The 23,994-nt window shown below is 43.2% G+C and overlaps 1 protein-coding gene across 14 annotated transcripts in view; it reads left to right on the top strand.

Moving 5' to 3' along the window:
* The window catches only part of NTM (neurotrimin), a 974,035-nt gene that overhangs the window by 41,183 nt on the left and 908,858 nt on the right, over window positions 1-23,994 (top strand). For 4 of the 14 annotated variants that reach the window (XM_078339846.1, XM_078339847.1, XM_078339848.1 and 1 more), the window contains exon 3: window positions 20,193-20,284. The exons of the other annotated variants lie outside the window; for them this stretch is intronic. In XM_078339846.1, coding sequence (XP_078195972.1) covers window positions 20,193-20,284 — 92 coding nt within the window. The remainder of the gene's footprint in view (window positions 1-20,192; window positions 20,285-23,994) is intronic. 14 annotated transcript variants of the gene reach the window in all.

Consider the following 23,994-nt stretch of genomic DNA (forward strand, 5'->3'; position numbering starts at 1 on the left):
GGGGATGCCTTTCTGCCCACCATGCCAGATTGGCAGAGCACAAAGAGCATTTCGGGCATATCAGAGCACATGGCTGTCACTTTTTTATACTTCTTTCCCAATTATGTGTTTGGAACAGAGCCCTGAGGATAGTTTTATGTAGCAAAGAGAACAAAACTATAAGCAGCATTTGTCTTACTTGTGTCTAAAGAGCTGTTGCAAAATCCCTTGCATGGTTAGATCAGAAAACGTGTCTAGGCCTCTCTGTTCTGAAGCCTGGGATTCCAGGACCAAGACTTACTGCATACCCTGATCCTTCTCCTGGGAACTGAGGCCTGAGTGCCAGCTGGACAAAGTGTTCTTCAATGCCAATGCAGTTCTAAGAGCAAATTTCCTTTCAGTTTATTGAACCCTAAGATCTATACATTTTCCTCACCCTTTCCTGTTCTGTGTTAGCCTGGAAAATCCTGCCAGAAGGGATGTGAGAGCTGAGAAGGCAAGAAGAGTATTTGTTTGGGGTTCATGGGCCTATAAGTTCTCACCATGAAACAATGTTGAACTCAGCAGGCTGGGACCTATGAAATTTATCAGGACCAAGCCCGAGGCTCAGCATGTATCATGTTTTGGGGCATTTCAGTTCCAAGGAAATGATACTGTGCAGAAGAAAGGAAGGAGCAAGCTAAGGAATGAGATGGGAAAGAAAAGCAAACAGCTGTTTATCTGTGTCTTTTCAACCCAAAGCACAGATTTGTGACTCTGATATTCACCTGTATAATCTCTATCACTTCAATTTTCAGATAATTTAGAATATTAAGACAAAACTGTCCTCCTTTTTCATCCCCCACCATATCAAATTAGACATTTAGATAACATAGCAAAAGTAAAAGACTTTGTTGATTCCCCCAAGTAATTGACAGTAATGAATTTGTTGCTGAGTGATGTGGTTTATTGATGGCACTCGTAACTCATCTGCTGTCTGTGCTTGTAAGTACAGTATTGGTGCCTAGCTTCTTGAGTTAATGAAATCTACAAAGTGGTTTTAAAAAATAATATGTACTCTAATGCAATTCTCAGCAAAATCAACTCTGTGTGTGTGCATGTTTCTTAATTCTCACTAATTAAAAGAAAGGGAAAATGTCTGCTTTCCATTCAGTTATTTAAGTGGAGAATCCTACAGTATGAGAACCTTTTGTCATCAATGGTTTTAGATTCTGGGTGGAGCCTGGCCCAGTTACTTAGGTCTTAGGTCAAAGGATAACATTAAACCTTTACAACCTAACAAGACCTTATTCTGCCTTAGGGTGAAAATGAGGCAGACCTCCTGTACTCGGTTTTGTGAGGTTCACACAACTCTTTGGTCCCATTCTTGCCTCAACTCCTCCCTTGTGCCTATAGAATAGATAATGGCTGTTCTTTCAAAGGATAGAGTCACACCAGAATAGAGTTGGTGGCACTTTGTAACCTCCTCGGAGAAGTCATGGCTTGCAAAAATATTGTTATCCATGTTAGCGAAGTAATTAAAATGAACTACTCATTTTCCAAAATATTTATGTATTGAAAGCAATTCCAACTGATTGCCTTTAAATAGAATTTTATTCTGTTTCAGTAATAAACAGGAGCGTGCTTCCTTTTGCTTTCTGGAGCACCAGCCCACCCACTGTGGTAAAGACGCCAGAGTGGTGTGAGTTGAGTACAAGTTGAGAAGAGTAATAATCAATGGCATAGCCCAACCTTCCAGCCCTGAAAGACCCCCTTGGCTGCTCTTGTCCTCAGGCCAGAGCTGTTTTTTCAGGAGCTTTGGGAAGAGCTACCATTCTGCAGTTACAGTTGAAGTTTTCTCCCCAAGTGGGAATGTTTGTCAGCTCAGTGCTATTTCCTTTATATCACAGTCTGAAAGAACCAGTCGTCTGATTACATTAAGGCAGACACACAAACAGTTGGGTTGCCAAACCTAGGGATGTTATTAAAAATAATAGTGTTTACCACTGCATTGTCTTTGAAGGTGCAAGTGAGACACATGTTCCTGCCGTGTGGGCAGCAGCTTCCTGCAGTCCAAACCCGTGGGGACAGGTGGAACAAGTTACAGGGATGAAAAAGCAGGAAGAATTAGTCCACATGGTTACTGTGTTGATCTGGCTTTGAGGAGGACAGGGGACACTGTGAGGACAAGGCCTCCTGTGGCAGGAAGGCGGAGGGAAGGTGCAGGGGCAAACTATGGTAGAGTGGTGGGGACTTGATTCTTAGACCCAGTTTCACCCTAACTAGCTATGTAATCTTGGGCAAGCCCACAACTAAACCTCAATTCATCTGCCTTACCTGTGAATGGATAGATCTTTAAGGTTTCTTCCACCAGCGTCATTCCTGAACTCTCGAGAAAGGATTCATACGCAGAGAAAGGGAGGAGCAGGGTGTTCTGGTGAAAGGTGGTGCAACATGAAACAGGTAAACTCTAGAGACACATGCTACAGCCTGGCTCTCTCTACCAACTGGGAAATGAAGCAAACCAGAGTGCTCTAAAGGCATGGGTTTTCTTTGAGCAAAGGCTGGAGAGCTGAGGTCTCATCCTTCCCTTTCCAGGACTGAGTGGATAGTCTGCCTGCTGCCTTTGCCTCTGGCCTGCCCATTGCTGAGCTTGCCCTCTGCTGGGACATCAGTCTCTGATCTTTGGGGTCAGTGCTAGAGGCCAAACCCAAGTCTGTCCTATGATGAGTGCTGCTGTGTGCAGATCAGGGCAGCAGGTCCGGGACTGCCACTTCCCTCAGACATTTTCTTTCTGATGATTAGGAGCATTTGGGAGTGCATGGAGTCCTTTGGAGGAGGAAGGAAGGATCTAGAACAACACTCTGTGACATTCTTTGGATGCATACACCATGGTCTCCCATGCTCTGCTTTGGCTCTTTGCCCAGCATCCCTGGATTTTGCAAGTATCTGCACGTGCCTGCTGCCATTGATGGACTGAGGTCCTTAATTGGTTCCCCATTCCTTCTTTAACTTTGTCCAAATCAGCCTGCCTATTTCCCCATTTATTGACGGGAAGCCCTGCCTTCCTATCAATATACTTCAATTTTTCTAAGTTTTTGCAGGTTCTTTCTAACACGTCAGAGACTTGCATGTTAGTCCTTCCATTGCCAAACAGGGTTGTCTATACATTGCAGTTGCCCAGGTTTTTGGAAAGCAAATTGTGCATTCCTAAGTTCCAAGCCCATCAGATTCCAGCCTCCCCACCTGCTTCTGACTCCTAATGTGAACAATCGTGATGACTCTGGTGTGCATCAGGCACAAGCCAGGCAGATTCTTCCCTTGAGACTGATAGGACCATTTATTATTAGCAAATCCAACAGCAGGCCATCTGGAGACATAATAATGGATGGAATTGGAATAGGGTTGAGCTGTAATTGTAGACTCTTAAAAAGGATCCTAGGTGGTGGTTTTCTAAGTCAATAGGTTCTGAACTTAAAAAATTAGTGACACTTTTCTACAAAGAGAATCTCCTCACAGTGCCCAGTATATAAAGCAGATGAAGCGAGTTTGCTCCAGAAGAAACTGGGTCGGCCTGATGCCTGGTGTGCCCAGGCTCTTCACAGAAGCTTTTGGAACCCCCTTTGAGCCCTAGCTGTGGTAAGCATGCAATGGTTGCTATCCATCTAAGCTGACAAACTCTTCACCAGGCAAGGTCATTATGGGAGTGCTTAGCTAATTTATATCCATATTGCTTGAAAATAAAATCATATACTGCATTATTAAGCATAAACAAAATAAACCTAAATCAGTTATTCAGAATTGCACATCTAGTAAAGAGCAAAACAGAAACCAGAACTGTGGGCACCTGACTTTTAGGCCAGGACTCCTTTTCCTAAACCAATAGCCCAGACAGTAACCTTCTATCACCAGGCACCTGTCAGAAAGCAGATTCCCAGGCTCAACTCCAGGCCACTGGATCTGAAATTGTGGAAGTGGGGCCCAAAAATCTGTATTTTAAGAAGGTCTCGAGGTGATTCTGATGTATGCTGAAGAACAACTGTCAGGGCCTAAAGCAAATAACTCTCAAATTTTCCCATTAATTTAGAATTTTCTTAGTGCTATATGGGTGAAAATCTTGCAGATTTTTGCCCTAATTGTTTTTATGTGTTTATTTTAATAGTGGTTCCAGGAGGTAGTAGGGAAGATTTAAACCTATACACAATGTCCTCCATTATTCACTTCGGGAATAAGGTTGTCAGACTTGGCAAATGAAAATACAGAATGTCCAGTTATATTTATTGTTTGGATAAACAATGAAAACTATTTTAGTATGCATATGCTCCAGACAATATTTGGGACATATTTACACTAAAAAATCATTTGCTTTTTTATCTGACATTCAAATTTAACTAGGTATCCTGTATTTTACCTGGCAACTATATTTGGTACAGACCATGAATTAGAAAGTTTTCTGTTATGTTTCTTTCTTCCCTCTTCTATACCCAAAGCTAGGGACATATCTCAATATTGTGTTCTTATTTCCGAAACCCTTTCTATGTTGGTAAGAGAACCAAAGGGAGAAAGGAATTAGAATGTATGAAGTGGTAAATGAACTTAACCTTCAAGCTCATCGTTTTTTACCATTATTATTTCACTTGCACATTTGCTGCATTACAGGAACTGCTGAGTAAGAAGCCACGAAAATCTTTGTCAATCACATGGTTACCTCTCCCTGACCTCCCTTCTACTCACCAAACACCATAGCCTGTTTGCCGCCTTCAGCATTGGCTGATGACTTTTTATTTTCTACTCATTGTGCTTGGGAAGCCAACTAGACTTTACCAGCAAAATCAAGTCCATGTGTATAAGACACAGTTAGATTCGATAAACAGACTCAGTCTAAACTTCTGTTGTATGTGGGGGCAGGGATGGTGAACATCTTGGGTGAGGCAAAGAAGGGACCATTGGTCTTACCATAAAATCTTCCAAACAAACTTGAACTTTTAAAATAAGTTGATTTGAAACTCAAAGGAACAGATTTAAAGTCTTATTTTTGATATAGTGTCCTTTTAAATAGAATTTGAATTAAAGAGTGGGTTGGAAGATTGGGAGGAATGTTAGCAGATAAAAATAACTGTTGTTCTCATTATATCCCTTTCTGATCGCCTCTGGTGGTGAAATGATCAGTAGACCTGTTTTCCAGTCTCAGTTCTATTTCAATATTATCATGTAACCTTGGGTGAGTCACAAAGCCTTTTTTATTTTCAATCTTTTCATTTGTAGAATGAGGATATTTGTTAAATTAGACAACCTCTAGTTTAATGGCTAATGAATTGTATCATTTTTCTCAGGATCTGCTAAACTCTCAGATCTTTCCATTTATCTGAATATTAGCTTAAACTCATAGCTTTCCCAACAACCTCATGACAAGAAAAATGCCAGCTGATCAAATACCATTTGTTTCATCCATGGGACTGTTCATTAAATACAAAAAAATAAGAAATGGCATCTGATAACTTTCCCCCTTACCTTCTACAGTGAAAGCTTATCCAAACTGTGGGCTCAGGGCTAACTCTAATAAAATACCATGTTGGACGCAGACCCTCTGATCCAATTAGCATAGCCTCTCTTTGATGTGGAATGCTTTCCTGGCTCCAGACAGAGTTGTATTTTGTTAGACATTAAGAGACTTGTTACTTAGTATTAGTGGGAACTGGAGAGATAAGTTAATTGGTCTAGAGCAAACCGGAAGGCAGTGTGAAGCCCTGTAGGTATACGGAAGAGTCTAGCCCTTAGTTCTGACCTGGTGTTGGGTTATTCCGAACATTGTAAAGTCTCCAGATAATTTATATTAAGAAAAATTAGAACTATTGTTCTTGGCTAAAATTATTGATTTAGATGGAAAACGACATGTTCATTATTTTAATTGAGGTGTTCAGTTTGGCAATTTAAGTAAGGGTTGTGAAAATTATCAAGAAAAAAGGATCAAAGAACCTAAACTAGTATAACCCTCCAAAATCCATGCAGACCAACTCTCTTCACCTAGGAAGATGGGGCCTAATCCCCAAGAAGGAAGTCAGTCAATGATTTCCTTTCCCTCGATCCATAGCATGCACTGTTAGAAAGTTGTATTTTATGTCTCATCTAGAAGTCTCTGGCAGTGTACGTCTTTGGGAAAACAGTCCATGGTGGAAAGTGTCCTGGGCTTTTGGCAGTCTCCTGATGAGTTTTGTTACAGGTTTCATTTGCTCTTTTAATGGGATTTTTCTCTGAGTTATTGGCAGTCAGAGAGGTTCAGACAACTGGCTGAACAGGAGGCATCATAGGATCATAGAATTGTAGAGCTGGAAGGAACTTCTGGGCTTGCCATCCAGACAGCAATCATCTTGTCTGAGGTTCAGCTAGGAGGTAGTGAGGCCAGGGTGATTGTATCCAATCCTTTTTGCCACATGACTAGACTGATGGAGACCTTTAAATGTCAACAAAGCAATTTTGAATGGGATTCAGAGATCACTAGGAAGCTGGTATCAAAGCTGTGATGTTAGAGGATTCATAGAAACCAAATGCCTTTCTGCATCCCAATGGTAGCGTTTTGCATGGGCTGCAGGCTGCCACAGCATTATCAGAACATCTGCATTCACAGTGATGCAGGCTAGAAGCTTCGGTGCAGAGCTCTGTCACTGCATCTGTGAAGGTCAGACGCCACCTAAAGATATCCAAGCCTCCTTGGTTTCCCGTCTTCCACTCACAGGGATTGGTAATAGTTCTTTCAAAGACTGGGCTTTAAGCAAGTGAGAGCAGGTAGAGAGGGAACAAACACCTTGTCTGGGCTCCCCCACAGCGTGCGAATGCAGAGCAAGTGGTGGAGGCTGGCGCAGGGTTTAGGAGCACCGTGATTAAACTGGCCCACAGGTCCACTCACAGACCAGACGTGATTATGTTCCTGTTTGTCTCTGTGCAAAGCCGACTACTTGTACCCCGGCAGGAGTCACTGTAGAGGTTAGGAGAGATAAAACCAAAGCAGAGATTTCCCTGGTCAGTCTATCGATTCTCTATTAAATTGCAAGAAAGCAAAACAGATCACCAAGGTTTTTTCTGTCTGCTCATATTTGTGTATCATATGTGTGTAAACAAAGTCTCAGAGCCAGGAGGGCCTGTACTCCACACCAAATCTCCTGTGCATTAAAATCAGGGTGGCGCCTCATGAACACTTCACCCTTTGTTCTTTCGTTGCCAAATGGGGAGGGATAATCACCGAGGTATGCACTTACAAGACAAGTTCATGGAGACCTCACAAGTCAAGGTGAGTCGAGCATCTCGCTTAGGTAAGCTTTTATAGATCCACCCATCTCCCCATTTACCCACCCAGGCATCTATCTTTTAGTTCATTTATCCATCCCTCAAACAGGTAGCTCAACCTACCATGAACTGGGCACTAAGCTGAGGCTAAATATACATTGGTTAACAACAACAACAACAAACACACCTAGGCTTGGTCCTTGCCATTGTTTTATAGTCTATTAGGGGAGTTCAGTCCTCAGTCCCAGAGAGAACAGCTAAACTGCTGGTAAGTCATTCGTCTGATTTTCTTACTTTATATGTGTATGAAAATCTATTATTAGGTGCAAATAGATTGGTGAGTACTATGACAGTGCCTATGATGAAATAAGGGAGAATAAGACAGGGGTAGAGGGAGATTTCTGTAGGCAGAATGATCCAGAGAAGGCCTTCTGAAGGGAGGACACCTAGGTTGAGGCCTGAAGGATGAGAAGGGACCAGGGATGAAAAGAGCAGGCAGAAGAGCCTTTCAGGCAGAGGGAGCACAATGAGGGGAGGTGGTGAGGTGGGAATAGCTCAGCATGTTTCAAAGGACTGGAAGAAGCCATCATGGCTGGGCTGGGTAGGTGAGGGAGAGAGTGGAAAGGAATGAAAGGGAAGGGGATAGAACTACATCATGCAGGGGATTAAAGGCCATAATAAAAAGTTGGATTTCATTTAAAGTGCAATGGCAAGACATTGGAAGGAGGGATGGAGGTATAAAGGACTCTTTGAGTTACTGTGTCCAGAGGAAATTGGAGGAGGGCAGTAGCAGAAATGAGGAGGCCATTACAGTCGAATAAGGTAGAAATGCTGGTGGTTTGGACTAGAGTGAGTGTGGGGCAGAGCTGGCTGTCCACCGTGTTTGGAGCACTCAGCCTGAGCCATCCTTGCCCAGGAATGTCGTTGGAGGATTCTGCTAGGCAGCCGTCATCAACCTGCCCCTTCCTTTGGTTGTTGGGGTCAGGTGATCAGTACCAGGTACTGTGTCCTGCTCTCATGTAGCAGTTGCTCAATGGCATTTCATAAGTGATGGTATAGTAGGCTGGATAATGAGGGACCATGAGTCCCTAAGGGTGCCTAGTTCTAGTCTCTGGGACCTGCAAACAAGACAGCTCCGATGGAAAAAAAATACTTTGCGGATTCTGTTAAGAATCCTCAGATGGGGAGTTATCCTGGATTACCCAGATGAACCCGATACAATGGCAAAGGTCCTTATAAGAAGGAGGCAAAGTCTAAGGCAGGAGCAGGAAACATGATGATGGGAGAAAGAAGTTGGACAGATGCGACGAGGGGCCATGAGACAAAGCATGCAGGCAGCCTCTAGAGGCTGAGGAAATGGAGGAAACAGACTTTTCTAGAATAGCAGGAAGAACCAGCCCCGTGACACCTTGACTTTAGCCTAGGGAGACTGCTTTGGGCCTCGGCATTCTAGGACCATAAGTTCATAGATTTATATTGTTTTAGTCCACCAAGTCTGTGGTGATCTGTTACAGCAGCAATGGGAAACTAACATAGACAGCAATGCTGAGTAAACTGTGGAGGTTCAAGGCCCTCTTCACTGGCAGGACCTTTCTCTTCAATCTCCAAACCTCCATGTTCTAGACCCACTGGGAGCTGGAGATTGACTCCCATTCTGATGCATCCTTGGCTCACTCTCCTCTGCAGAGCAGCCATTGAGGGAATTCAAGCCACGGGCTTCTGGCATTGGGCGGGCTCAGGAGACATAACTCAGAAAAGCAAACAAAAACGCATTTGTTTTATTTCTTTTTCTGTCTTTTTTTATAAAAGTTCATTTTAGTAAGTCTGGGGAACAATGGTGATAATCTTGTATCTTTAGAACCAGCATTTACTGCCAAATTCCTGGTCTGGTTCTCCTCTATGGAGTAACGCTTCCTCTGCTCCACACAGACCACACTCCGGAGCTTCCCACCCATTCTCTAGTCTTGGTCTTTCTCCCTTGCCCTCTCATGTCTTTCTCCAGTCTCTCTCCATCCTGAGCAGATGGAGCATCCACCCTTAAACCTGGAGCCCTGCACACAGGCCCCTTTGAGTATGAGATGGGCTGGAAGCTTGAAGAGAATTCTATCCATAGGGAGGAGCATGCCAACTTATTAACTGCACCTTAACTTCAAGAAATTATACATTTGCCCTGAGATCAGCATGTCCTGTATCTGGCAGCAACTCCTCACCTGCAGCAGAGGAAATGGCTGACTCTTGTGCTTCCTGCCCTGGATGAGCAAAGGCCCTTGGCAAATATTTTTTCTGTGAAGCAAGAGAGTTCACCTGTGCAAGAGAGGACAGAGGCATCAAAGAAAGATTTCCAATCCTGCCCGTGCATGGCCCTTCTCCTGCCTGGCAGCTACTGTGCAGCCCTACCTGGGGGTAGAGAAGGCATTGGAGGGGTGCTGAAGGTTCTTTTGGATCCTTTGACCTTTTCCCACATAGTCTCTTTTTTTGATACCAAGACTAATGATCTGGTAACCCTTTAGAAAACCTCCCAGAACAGGGACTTAATTAGGGCTCATTTATAGGAAGCTACTGCATATGCAGTTCCAGCTGGTTTCCCTAAAGGCCCACAGAGGAGATGACAGGGAGGTGACGTGGGTCAGGATTTAGACTCTCCCTTTCTGAGAACTGTCTCCTCTATCCTACCTGGTTCATGCTTCCCATGCTGCACCTCAAATTTTAAACAAAGCAACTGCTGACTAACCTACATATCTTTATTAAGAACTACCCACCTTAGCCTAGGGAGATGCATATTTAGCATTGTGATTATTTGGGGTTAGCTATTTTCTTCTCCTTATGAATACACATGAGGATTTTCCTTTTTCTCGTCACTTTGTTATAGTGGCTGCCTTGCTAATAAGGGTTGTGCCTGTAAATGCATTTTACTTCCATAATTACTGGGGGATTTTCATGCTCTCTGGAGATATTAACTGTTCCGATGTCCTGTGAGTAGGCAGTAGTCAGGAGCACAAGCCTGTGAAGAATCTGTGGATGGAATAATACTGAGAGTTTGCAAGTTCAAATCTGAGCCCCACATTTTTCCACAATGTAGTTAACTTGAGGGGTCTATTTTGTCTGAGCACAGGAGAGCTCAGGATTCTGATAGGCTGTTGCAGGGATAGCTGGGACATCTGAGAACAGTCACATTTTAATGTTTCAGAATGTTTCAGATTATTTCAGAACTTGATGCCTAGCCAACTCCAATCTGCTGCCTGCCTTCTTCCTCTGACAGATTCTCCATCACACTCTCACCGGGGTCTGAATGTATATCTCTTCCCCATAAGGTTTCCCACCTTCAGTCCTGTTACAGAATATTACCACTGGAACCAGGTGCTTGGAAGTCAGTGTTAGGTTGAGAAGTGGCTTTCACATACCTGAGTCTTTAAGGGAGCCGTTAGTTTTTGACCAGGTGCAAATTAAGTAGAAAATCAGAAGCAGCAAAGTCCTTCTGGAATCTGCTCTGTGACAAATTTCTTGGGCAAATCTCGGAATCACCCAAATTAACAAGCATCTTCCAAAGTAAATCGGGCTCTCCTCCCTCCTTCAGATCATACAGAGCCTGAGCACTCCTGGACAACTCCCTGGGCAGGAAATTGTATGACAGCACTCTTCCCTCTCCCGCCCTTCTAAGGAATGTATACCAGTATAAATCAAGACGTCAGCATGCAGGAAGTCATTGCAGATGGCTAATTTTACTCCTTCCTCCTACATTTCAAATTCGCTTGCTTATTTGATGCATTTTACATGTGAGATTTATTTTTCCTTCTAAATTTTAAATAGTTGTTGAATATTGAAGGAATCATCAGCTTAAGATCGGGGACTATATATCTCCCTGTTCTTGTTTCTACTTTATAACCATGAATGAAGTAGTCTGCAAACAGAAAATAATCAATAACAAGATCTACTTTTGCTGAGCATTTATTATGTGGCAGAAATTGTATTGGGCAGCACTACATCTCTGCTACACAAAGTGTGGTGCTGGGACTATCAGCATTTTCATCACATGGGAGCTTTTTAGAAAGGCAGACTATCAGGCCCCACTTCAGAGTTGAACAAGATTCAACATTTGAACATGATCCTTAGATTATACATATGCACATTGTGGCTTCAAAAGTGCTGTTTGCGTCCTTTCATTTATTACTTAGAGTAACTTTAGGAGGTAGGATCTATTGCACCACTTCATAGATGAGAAAACAGGCTCAGGAAAATTTTAAAAGTTGCTTAAGATCTCACCAACTAAGTGTCAGATAGGGGATTTAAATGTCTCTTTATTCATATTCCATGCCTTTCCGGTTCTGCTACAATGAGTTGGAGAACAATCCATTCATAGTAAAGGTTCAGCACCCCTCCAGATACCTGGATTCTCTAAGTTTTGAGGTTTTCTAGAACAGGGCTGATGTTGGTGCAATGTTTAAAGGTATGGACCAGTAGGACCTCTATCAGTGTGTGCAGTTCATTCATTCACTCACGCAAAACATGTTATTGTTGCTGAGTTTATATTGGTAACTGGTGGCAGATAGGTGCTTCCACAGTCACCAAGTCAACTACAGGCCTTGGCGCTTGCCTGGAAGGATGTCTGTTGCTGGCAGTTGTGAAAAGGCCAGCAGCCCAGAAACCACGCGTGCTTTCTGATGTCAACTCAGAATCCGCAAAAGTGGCAGGTTGCCTGGAGGTCAACAAATCCAAACTGACTTGCAGGTAATAAAGTAGCTGGTTCTGTTTGCATTGCCGGTCAGGGTGTAGCACCTTCCACCGCTTATCTAGGAAGGGAATTGTAGACAGCAATTCCAGTGAAATTAACAGCCAGACTCTGCATTCCAGCTCACATGTTTTATAAGTAGGGTGTTTCCATTTTCCCAAAGCTTCTCCAGGAGGAGGCTATAAGTGGTGCCCACCTGACCAGCTGGTTGGGGAGGTATCCCTGTGCATTTAACTTCCACTTCCCACTCCCTCCTGAGTGGAGAATGAGCTTAACGCTGCCATGCAAATAAACTCTAATGGCTTTCTTCTTGCAGTTACATTATTAGGCATTTCTTTGACTGGCGTTATGATGATAAATGAAAAATGCTTTGCACCATTACATCAAGCACTAATGCAGAATAGGAAGGATTTCTGCTCTCTCACTTTTTTACTTTAAGGAAAGAAAGGAAAAAAGAGAGAAAATAGCAGATGGGAAATCAATTGGATCCCTATGTCCTGCTAAGGAATTTGCATACAGGCCTGAGTAGAGGCTGCCAGTATCTCAGTACCACTCACACCACCCCAGAGACAGGGTCTGTGTCTCTCCCTTGCCTCCTCTGTACTGCAAAGGCTATGCCAGCCTGAATTTAGTTTCTCAGGAATGTACGAACCACTTAGACCCATTTGACAGGCAGGCAAAACTGAGTTTTGGACCTTCCTCAAGTTATTACAGATAAAATGTCTGGAGTATCTGATTGACCTGTGAACCAGCATGTTTATCTCAGCAGGAACATGCTGATAAGTTACTGTATAATTTGTAATTGCTTATTTTTTTAAAAAAAAAACTTTTTATTCTTCATATATTTATCATATCAAATTAAATGCACTTAGTTGTTAAGATCATTAGACTGAGAGGGGAAAAGCCTGTGAAGTTCTAATTTTCTTTCTGCCTTCAAACCTAGCATAAGTCACTTAACCTTTCTGGGACTCAGTTGTCTCTCTCTTCTGTCTCTCTCTCTCTCTCTCTCTCTCTCTTTCTGTCTGTCTGTCTCTTTTTGAGACAGAGTCTTGCTCTATCACCCAGGCTGGAGTGTAGTGCGTGATCTCAGCTCACTGAATCACCTCCCAGGTTCAAGTGATTCTCCTGCCTCAGCCTCCCAAGTAGCTGGGATTACAGGTGCCTGCTACCACACCTGGCTATTTTTTTGTATTTTTAGTAGAGACAGGGTTTCACCATGTTGGCCAGGCTGGTTTTGAACTCCTGACCTCAACTAATCCACCTGACTCAGCCTCTGAAAGTGCTGGGATTACAGGTGTGAGCCACCACGCCCGGCTAGTTGTCTCATTTTTAATGCGATATTTGATAGTTCTTGGGGTTTTTATTTATTTATTTTTGGTTTAGGAGGGCTGAGAAATAATTGAAATGAAATAACTTATGTGCAAGATTCTGTACAATCTAAAGCCATAGTTTCCCAAAAAGGTCCTATAGCTCCTGCTGAGAGTTACGTACTTTCACACCTAAACAGTTCAGCTTCAGGAGCCTCAATCAATAGCAGCTCTTTGATATTAAGCCTCAAAAACACCAAAGTAAATAATATACACATTAAAAGCCCAACAACATGATAAGGAGAATTTAGAACTCTGGGAGAGGAAAGAGTCCAAAGCCTTCCCTGAAACTAGAGTCGAATATTGCCTATCCTCCACAATCACTAAAACAACCTGTTGATAAGACACAGCCAAGATCATGGTTTCTTGCACTAAAGAAAGCCCCACACCTGCATAGTATCAGTAGTGCCTTTGAAAGAAAAGGGCAAAGCAGGACCACTTATGAGACTTTGAAGCGTGGCTCAAGGCAAGTCTCTCAATGCAAGAGCTAGGGAGGGAGCTGATCGGTTTCCACAGGAATCATGATGTAATCATGTGGGATCACTGAATGTAAAGAATCTGGGGGTAGAAACTGCCCTTTAATTTTTCCTTTTTTGGAAGTTTAATGGGTCTTTCAGGAAGTTTTTTGGAGGAACAATAAAGTTATTTGCAACTGTTGTCTTCCTGGAGAATAGTAGAGTTGTGTTGAGGAAGAAAATAAAATAGTCCAGACTTGTTAATGTAGCCAGTAGTGTGTGCAGAAAGCCTGGACTCTCATCTGGTGAGACATGAGACTGATAATGGCCGGGACGCTTTCTGGAGGTGGTAACCAATGGCCTCACCTGCTGGGAGGTTGCCAGTGTCCCATCTTGGGAGGCATCACTGAGGGCCTGGGGGGTCTTTGGGGCATATGCCTCAACTCCTTATTCTTATTAAGCCAAGAGGTCATCTTTCCCTTCAGATTCTTCTCCACCTTCCTGAAGATTTAGTGGCATGATCTGGGTGTCGGGATGAAGTCTGGGACTGAGAGTGCACATCCCCGATTCCATACATGCGTTTCTTTGTGGACCCCTTGAGTGAGGAGGACAGAAATCCTGCTCCCAGACAGTGGTGGGAAGGGTGGCTACACGGGGGTTAAGAGCCATGGGAAACCAGTGCATACTCAAAGGGCATGACCCTGCACTCCTCCACACACCCAAGGAACCCTGCTTTTAGCCCCATATGCAGTGGAGATTTCCTCCGCTACCAGCCTCTAAGAAGTTGTACTGAGCAACTGTGAATAAAAAACAATTAAATTTGCTAAAGGTCTGCAAAATCAGATCTAATCTCTTTGGGGACTTGGAAAAAACAAGCAAACAAAAGAGCTGAGTTATCGATTGCTGCATTTCAGCGGCTCTTAATCTGAAATGAAATCAGCCCCGGCTAGGACCCAAAGGCCAGAGACCCTGATATCCATTCTGCTCTTGTCGGGAGGCCCACCTGTCAGAGCCTGAACTCCTGCTCAATGGCTAAATTAGTAGGCAAGTGGCAGGTTGTAGAGAGCTGCTGCCATTGGGCTTTGGGCTTTCTTGGGGCATAAAAGGCGGAGGAAGAGCTGGCATATTTTTTTAAGTGTAAAGCAGTGGAGTAAATTGAGTTCACCGGGTCAACATGCCTCCTCCCCTATCCACAGAAGCACCTCACCCAACCAGCAGCACTTTCTCTCCAGCATTGGATCTCCCTTTTATGAGTTGCTGTCACTCTATTATCTCCCCCAAGTTGGTCTTTACCCCTTTGACCTTCAGAGGTGGAGAGGGCAGGAGGGCAATGGGCCTGTGGTCAGGGGCTTGGCAGGAAGGAGAAGGAGCCTGACCTTGAATAAACTACATATGTAGCTTTCCTCAGTCAGGTTGCATCTGAGATGCAAAGAGAGGTAGCAGCCGTCTCGCTAGGGCTGCTCAGCCCAGAAGCAGAAGACCAGCACCTGAGATGTCACGGTAAGCAATTTGGGGATGCTTTTTTCTGTGGATATGTAGAATTGTCGGAAAGACCATAGCATATTCCCTGAAGCAAACCCAATAAAGTTGGGTTAAGAAATGTGAATCTTTAGGCGTTAACTGTGAAAACATCTAGTAGATAAGTCAGAATGTCTTTAAAACGACAGCTTCTCTTACCAGTATATTTATGCTAAGAAAAAAAAATATGTATAACTTCTCAGTTTACCTTCTCTGATCCAGGGAAAAGGAAGAAGAAAATGACCAATAACTCTTCTTAATAAGACTTCTTGAACCCTATTCTCTCTGGAAAATCCTGAAGGGATTTACCTCACAAGGTGGACAAACCTGAAAACCTTCTAAATGAGAGTTTAAAATTCCCATTTTGCAGTAAATGAGATTGGGCCTTCCTTAATGCCTCCTGTCCCTCGGTGTTCTACCCGCGCTTCCTATTTTGCCTGATGTCTCAGCTAAACTTCTTGAAAGCGGGCCTCTAAGTGTTCAGTTACCATGTATTACACAGTTCATTGCAAATCAGCTTCCACCATGACACCTGTCAAGGTCAGCCATGACCTTACCATAGACTCATCTTTTCATTTCTTCAACGAAGCTCCTTTGAAGGGTTGGCATGACGGACCTCCATCCTTGAAGTGCTTTGCAATCTTGACCCCCAGGTCACTGCATTCTTCCACTCCTCCTTCTGCCGCCGTGACTACCCATGTGTGCTTTTCTTCCTTTCTCTGAGTTAATATCGACATTTGTTGAAGTTTCATCCTTGTCTGTTTTGCATGTCCACCTTCCATCTGGGTGATCCCTTTATTCCATGACTTCTACTCTCAGCTTCACAAAGATGACTCTGAAACTTAGATCTTTCGCCAGATCTCTCCCCAAGGATCTAGGTTCATATTTCCACCTACCCATTAAACATGTGAAATTGACTATGCAAGAGGCCTCTCAAACTCAGTATGTAGAAAACCATTTTCTCAAACCATCTCCTCCCCCTGATGTTTTTACTGTAATCAATAGCTTCTCATCCACCTGGCGGCCCAAGCTGGAACTGTTGGTACTCCTGTCACTCATCTCCCTGTGTACCTCCTGGTAAGCTCACACTCCTTTGCTGAACATGTGCACATCACTGGAAGTTGGCCAAACCTGCCTTTCCAGGCTGCACCTGCATCCAACCTGGGCCAGTTTTCTACACTTGCATATTTCCTCCCTACTTCTTGATTTCTCTACACATATCTACTATGTGTGGCTTTTTTCCCCTTCCATGCCCTCCTGTGAGACCTGCTTTGGATGGCAGCCCTCTTTCATGTCCTCTCTTTTCTCCTCAATGGACCTGGCCACCTCCTTATGGGCACTGCCTCATGACATGCTTACCCCTCCATGTGTCTCGCTGTGTGTGACATATCTGTCCTCATCCCCTAGACTTCAGGAGAGAACAGAAAGAGATTAATGCTTTAATCTTTGTATCTTCAACCTCTTTGCAAAGTTTCTGACACACAGTAGAGCCTGAAAAATTCTAGCCTGATAAATGAATAAATGTTTGGATTAGAAATAAATTCTGGGCACAATGGCTCACACCTGTAATCCCAGCACTTTGGGAGGCCAAGGCGGGTAGATCACTTGAGGTCAGGAGTTCAAAACCAGCCTGGCCAACATGGTAAAACCCCATCTCTACTAAAAATGCAAAAAAAGAAAAAAAAAGAGCCGGCTGTGATGGTGGGTGCCTGTAATCCCAGCTACTTGGGAGGCTAAAGCAGGAAAATTGTTTGAACCCAGGAGGTGGAGGCCGAGATCACACCACTGCACTCCAGCCTAGGTGACACAGTGAGACTCTGACTAGAAATGAATAAACAAATTCTGCTTCAGACCATAAAGATATATATGGTTCTGCCACAGAGCCCTCACCTGAGAACCTGGAAGGTGGTGATGCTTTGTGTCTGATTTTTAAGGAATTAAGGGATGGTGACAAGGACAACTAAAAATAAACACTGTGATTCCCTAAGCCTCTCTGGAGAGAGATGACAAGGGAGAAGGATAGATGCCTTGTAAAAGAGTTCAAACAGCATAGAAGAAATGGAGAGATCAGCTGGGCTTTCCCTTTCTTCACAATGAACAAGGACCCCCGCCCAGCCTCATGGTTCTATTTATAAATAGGGACAAGATACCCTCTCGACAAGGTTGTTGCGAGAACTCAGTGAATGCCCGAAGTGTTTTCACAGTCATTTAGGAGCCCAGATTTGAGTGCCATTACTTTTTAGAGTAATCATCTGTGATGCTAATGATAATGATGCTTATGAAAAAAATATGAATAATAAGGACAAAAAGTGACACACAAATAAATAGCTATATAAGTCACATAGGATTGTGGAAACAAATGAAAATACCGGAGAACACCAGAGCCACTTAACTTGACAACTCTGGTGTTTCCATATATGCTATTTGAACACATCCAGCTGGGGGTCTCCCGTGTAGATAAATGATAACGAATGCATTTTTGTCTCGTCTCCATATCGCTAGGGTTTTCTGCTCACACAGTATTGCGCTAATGTGCATATTCAGTAGGATTTACAATGCAATTATGAATTCATGCCATATACCTTTCTTGGTCTCCTGAAATACCTTGCATTTCCTTCAGATGTGTCCCAGGACACTCTGATCTTACCCTTATTATGGCACCAACATTGTAATTGTTGGTTTATTTCTCCGTCTGTCCTAAATATTATTTGAGCTTTAGGACAGGAACTGCATCTTGTTCAGTATACTCCTGTTACCTAGTGTAGAATGAAGCACTTACGTTGTGCTCCAAAGCGATTTGCTGGCCCTTACTCACTCATTAAATACCTATTTGTGGAGTGCCTGTCACTGTGCTGGGCACTGGGATGTGGCAGCGTCGGCCACATTCACTCACAAAGACTGTAGCCAGACAGGGATTGGCCATACAGAGTTATTTAATTAACACTGTAATAATTGCAATAAAACAAAAATACAACATGCTTAAGGAATGTATAAGGGTCCCAACCATGTGTAAGGGCATAGGATAGGCTTCTTTGAGAAAATTGTATCTTTAAACTACAAAGAAGAGTTACTCATACAAACGGTTCCAGGGGTGGGCATGGTGCTAGGTGGGTGAGAGAAAAAATCCAGAATGAGAGAAGAGCAGGAAGTTTAGGATGGGAAGGTTGGGGACCATTGTGACTGCAACACAGCTGTGACCCAGGCAGGTGCTTGCTTTCTCCAGGTCCTAAGTCAATTAATCGCAGAATAAGGACTGGAATCCACAGCTTTTTCTCCCCAGCCATACTATAGGACATACAGCTGTGGCCAGGAAAATGAGAGGAAGCCTTGAGTGATGTGAGAGTGACAGTGGGCAGAGATCCAGACTGATTCTACAAAGGGAAGAGGCAAGTTCACCCTGAAAGTCACGTCATGTTTGGGGCACTCCCTGCTTCCTAAGCTCTGGCGCCTGTCCTGCACCTCATCACAGCACCTCAGCAGAGCTGACAGGCTCCCTGCCCCCCACCATGGGCCAGGTCTGTTTTCCTCTTTTGGAAGGTTTCCCTTCAGGCTACAGGGACCAGGACCTTCTGGGCCACACAGCTTGAATGCCCTGCTTTTCCTGAATGCTCTCTCCTGGCAGCATTCTGTGGGCTGCTGCCCTAAATAGCCTGTCTCCCCACAGGCCCCAAACTTGTTGCTGGATCGTAGTTAGCATCTTCCCCACCCATCAGGCTGTCACCCGAGGGACTGCAGTCTCCTGTAAGCTGTAGGGAGATATGCTATGGTGATTCATATTAGCTTGATTTGCAGCCATTCCACACAGTGTCGCAGAGACCTGCAAAATCCCCATAGTCTTGATTAGGTTTGCCTTTTGCTGTTTATCAGTGGTACCTGTCTATTTTTATAGCCACCCTTCAGCCAAATTCAGGATTGCAGCTTTCACAACGGGAATCATTCCCTGGTAGTGTGCATCTCTCATTTAAGTGTCTTGTGGGCAGCAGAGAGGAGAGGAAAGCAAAAAATGCCGAGGGAAACGTATTCAGCATTGTGAGGGCTGCTTTTCTGGTGAGGGAACAGGCCCTTGGTATTCTCTTCCTGGCCAAAACACCACCCTCCCTAGACCCTTCACATACTCACACTTAGTTGAGTTGGTGGGTGGACAAGATGACAGGCAGATGAGATAAAAGATACCACTGAGCACATTCCCAAGATGCCAGCATCACTAGGCAGAACACCAAGTTGTCCTCTCACCCAGCCCCCACCTCTGCAACTCATAAGAGAGGAGCCAGGCCAGTGATCTGCTTACCTGTCTCCCTCCACAAGCAAGAAACTATGGGCAGCAGAGACTCTCATGCTCATGAGCTATCCTCAGTGACCTGTGTGACTGGCCCAACATCGCTAACAACTGCAGTAAATATTTACTGTCTCATCTGATGATCACAACCACCCTGGATCTGGATAAAGTCATTTTGGTTTATATGCCCATTTCACAGATGGAGAGGTGTGCCTCTCAAGGATACACAGAGCCTGCAGCCAAGCATTCATCTCCTGATGTCACAGCCACTGGGTGAGGGTCTCCTTGTTACCCCATCCCAGCTCCCAGGGAGTTTCCACACAGTCCCGCAAAAAATCCCACTCCCCACCGCTCCCCATCAGACAGTCCCCCACCCCCAACCACCACCCAAACTTCCCTGTTTGGAGTGGTAGAAGGAGGGATGATAAAAGGTATACACAAAGTAGTTTCAAGAATAAAACATACATATATTTGATGGTTCCTATTTGATGAACTAAACAATATTTAATGAGTGCAGGAGGTTTTGAACCTACCTAAAACGGAGGGAAGATTTAGCCCTCTGCACTTCCAAGACTTCATCTTTGTCCTGTGTGAATTCTTACCATTCACAGAAAAATCGTAGAGAGGGGGAGCGCGACATTCCACCCTAAGAAGAGAATGCCACAGTTGCCATGGGAAGATGGTTCTCAAGAAGGGCTTGGAGGTAGGCAAGCTCATTCATTCTTTATTCTCTGCCAGTCCCTGAGGAAATACGGGCTGACAACAAGTCCTATCCCTTCATGGACTCTATAGATTAGTGAGGGAGACAGATATTAAGCGAATAATTATCTCATTACAAATTGTGATGAGTGCTCAGGAGAAGAAGTTTCTGTGGGAGAAACTGACAGAGGACCTTCTTTACATTGGAGGGTGTCGGGGAAGAACCTTTGAGGAAGTGACAGTTAACCTGAGATAACCAAGATCAACCCTGCCTGGCTAAATGCAGTTAATGAATTATTCAAGACCACATAGTAGGTCAACTGAGATGCAGTACAGTGGGGCTGGGAGGGGGACTAGGGGTCAGAGGACCTTAAGTCTGCAACTTTAAAAATCATGTTCTTCTTGTGAAAATAATTAAATATCAATAGAACCACAAGTGTAATTTTAAAAAGAAAATTGGCTTTACTCTCCTCATCCAAGAATTCCATTCTCCAAAGGCAACCATATTCAGCTCTTACCTGTTCATTTGGATATTTACTTCCAGATTTCTAAGTAACATCCTTATAGCATTACTTCATAAATTCTAGACATTGATCTACTACAAAAGACGAAGATTAAGCGTTCTCAAACCTCTCCCATCACATTTACGTCTTCCATTTTCCTAATACATAGTTTTATATGGAATTGTTGTTTGAATCAATTTTCAGTATTCAAATTGTAAATATTAATGCAAATAAAAACAAGTGAATTATTATTACATTGACTTTCCTATATAACTTCCTGTTTTTCCTAGAGTTAAGTATTTTCTGTGTAAGGATGTCTATTTTCTCCCCTCAATTTTTTCATTTTTCTTCTGCCATCGGGAGCTCCCATTTACATTATCCAGGCCTCTCTCCTATTTTGGAATCCCTGCCTCCAGGGATTACTCCAAAGCATAAGCATCTTGTTTCACATGATTGTTAGTTTGGTTGGGTATACATTTCTCTCAGAGTAGTTTTCCTTCGGAATGTCCTCAATATTCTCTAACTTCCATGGTGGCTCTTTAGAAATTTGCTACTCTGATTCCTACATCTTTGTATGAGTTCTACATATTTTTTCCCCTTGGGAAGATTTTAAACCACTCTTTTTATCCCTGCTATTTTAGAATTTCCTTAGGTATACAATGTCTTGATATAGGCTTTAAAAAAAAACTACTCTCCTGTGTACTTAAAACATTTCTTTTCTATCAGTTTTGAAAATGTATTTTGTGCTGTTTATTGGTCTTCTCCTCTTTTTTTCTCTTTTTTCTTTCTGACAGTTTTTTAAATGGATATATTCTAATTTTATGTCATTTATATTTTCTTTTTTTAAATTGTACTTTACATTCTGGGTTACATGTGCAGATCATGCAGGATTGTTGCATAGGTACATACATGGCAAGGTGGTTTGCTGCCTTCATTTCCTCAGCACCTATATCTGGTATTTCTCCCCTCATTGTCCCTCTCCACCATCCCCACCCCAGCGGTCCCTCCCTTACCCCACCCCGATCCACTGACTGCAGTGTGTGATGCTCCCCTCCCTGTGTCCACGTGTTCTAATTGTTCAGCACCCGCCTATGAGTGATAACATGTGGTGTTTGGTTTTCTGTTCTTGTGTCAGTTTGTTGAGAATGATGGTTTCCAGATTCATCCATGTCCCTATGAAGGACATGAACTCGTCATTTTTTATGGCTGCATAGTATTCCATGGTGTATATGTTTTTGTTCTATTTTCTAGGAGTTCTCCAACTTTATCCTCCTATGTTTAAAATTAATGTTCCTTAAAATTTTTTAACCTATAACTTTTTTTAACTTATAATTTTTTAACCTATTAACTTTTTTAATTTCTCAGAGTTCTTCATTATTCTCTGCTTATTGTTGTTTATTTATTTTTCTGTTGAGAGGTTAGTGCTAAAAAGCCGTTAGAAAGCTCTATACATGAGCTTGTTGACTAGTGGGCTTCTCTTTAAATTAATCAGGTGAGGAGCTACACATTTTGGTGAAGTGTCAATAAATTTTTTCTGTATTCTTGTGGTTGCCTTTTTCAGAGAAAACTCTTTCAATCTGCTTAAGTTTCTCCTTCTCGACACTACCATGCTTTGTTACGAAGTGGTTCTCAACCTTGGGCATGCATCAGAATCCCTGGGAAGCTTGGGACCCTGGCCCCTTCAGAGTTTCTGATTCTGTAGGTGTGGGATTGGCCCCTGAAAGTGCATCTCTAACAAGTTCCTGGTTGATGTTGCTGCTGCTGGTTTGAGAACCACGTTTTTGAAAACCCTTGCTCTGGAGCATAAGCTCTCTCTTCCCAGCAGAGCAGCCTAGCTCTCAGGTTCCACAGGAGTGAGGGAATGTAACTCTTTCTCATAGAGACTTTCAACAGTCATCTTGTTTTTCTGTGTCACCCTTCAGCACACTCTCCATAAAAACATGGTATCACAAAATGCCCATGTCTGGTGGTTTGCAGCCAGAATCAGCTTGCTTCGCCTCCCAGGCATTTCAGCTTTTGCTTTCCCCACTCTGCTGAATCAGTTATCATTCATTCATCTGCTTTCCATCCTATACAATTTGCCAACATGTTTCATCTGCTGATGTTTTCTCGCATTTTATTTGTCCATATAGATTTTTTTAAACCGTCGTTTTAAAGGGGTACTGGGAGGAAGTAGAAGTTAACCCAGTTCTTCAGGCCACTGTAATTAGTCATGTCAGGAATTATTTTGATTGCAAGGCATTGTCTTTCTTTCCTATATTAAGCACAGCTCTTTTTGGTCATGCAGTTAGAATGAGCTGATGCGTCTCTAACCAAAGCCCAGAGACCATGAATATGCCATTATCCTAATCATGCAAAGCACTCTCATTTCTATTCTTGCTGAGGAAGAAATGCTTCCCAGAACTAAATTCCTAACTACAGAAAGAAGAAAAGGCAGTTTGAGAATTTCTTGACTGTTTGGAAATTTTTCTAGCACAACAAGCTGTTTATCTTTTACTCTGATTCTTATTGAATTAAGGAAGGAGAAAAGAAATCAATTCACTCTCCATATGCTGCATGGCAAAAACCACCACTCACAACACTATGGAATATGTAGGGAAGGGGAAAAAAAGATAAATCCATCAACTAACAAGATAAGTGCCTTGTTCCTCCATCTGTTACTGCTGTGTCCTTATCTAGGACCGGAGCATGGCAGCTCTGATATATCTCGTGTCAGGTATTATATTCCAAACTCATATGAATGAATTTTCATGCTAGTAACCATCCATGATCTAGCCCAGCCACAGCTAAATTTGTCCTAAGGCACCAACTGTCTTTTTGCATTTGGAAGTCCATTGAATTCACAGAAGGGAATAGGGTTGTCTGCTGCTGCCAGAGGATGGTATCTGTTTCGTAGCTCTTCCAGCATGGATCTCTCTGCTGTGCTAGAGCTGGTGCTGATGACTTATTTGATTCACTCCCGAGGAAGGACTGATGTTCTTCCAGGAGACTGGGAAAACACTGGAGGCCTGGAGATAATGTCTATAGAGGGCCCACAGATGGGTGCATCTACAATGGATTGAATCATTATTTAGGCGATTGACTAGATGAACCACTCCTCAGATCACAGGGGAAAAATTCAGAACAGTGTTCAATTGGAATGACATCTCACGCTCTTCAGCAGCCCCAATTATGCAGTGATGATTTCCTCATTCACAAACAGAGTTTATTT

This window comes from Callithrix jacchus, chromosome 10, assembly GCF_049354715.1.
Source record: "Callithrix jacchus isolate 240 chromosome 10, calJac240_pri, whole genome shotgun sequence".
Taxonomy (NCBI): Eukaryota; Metazoa; Chordata; class Mammalia; order Primates; family Cebidae; genus Callithrix; species Callithrix jacchus.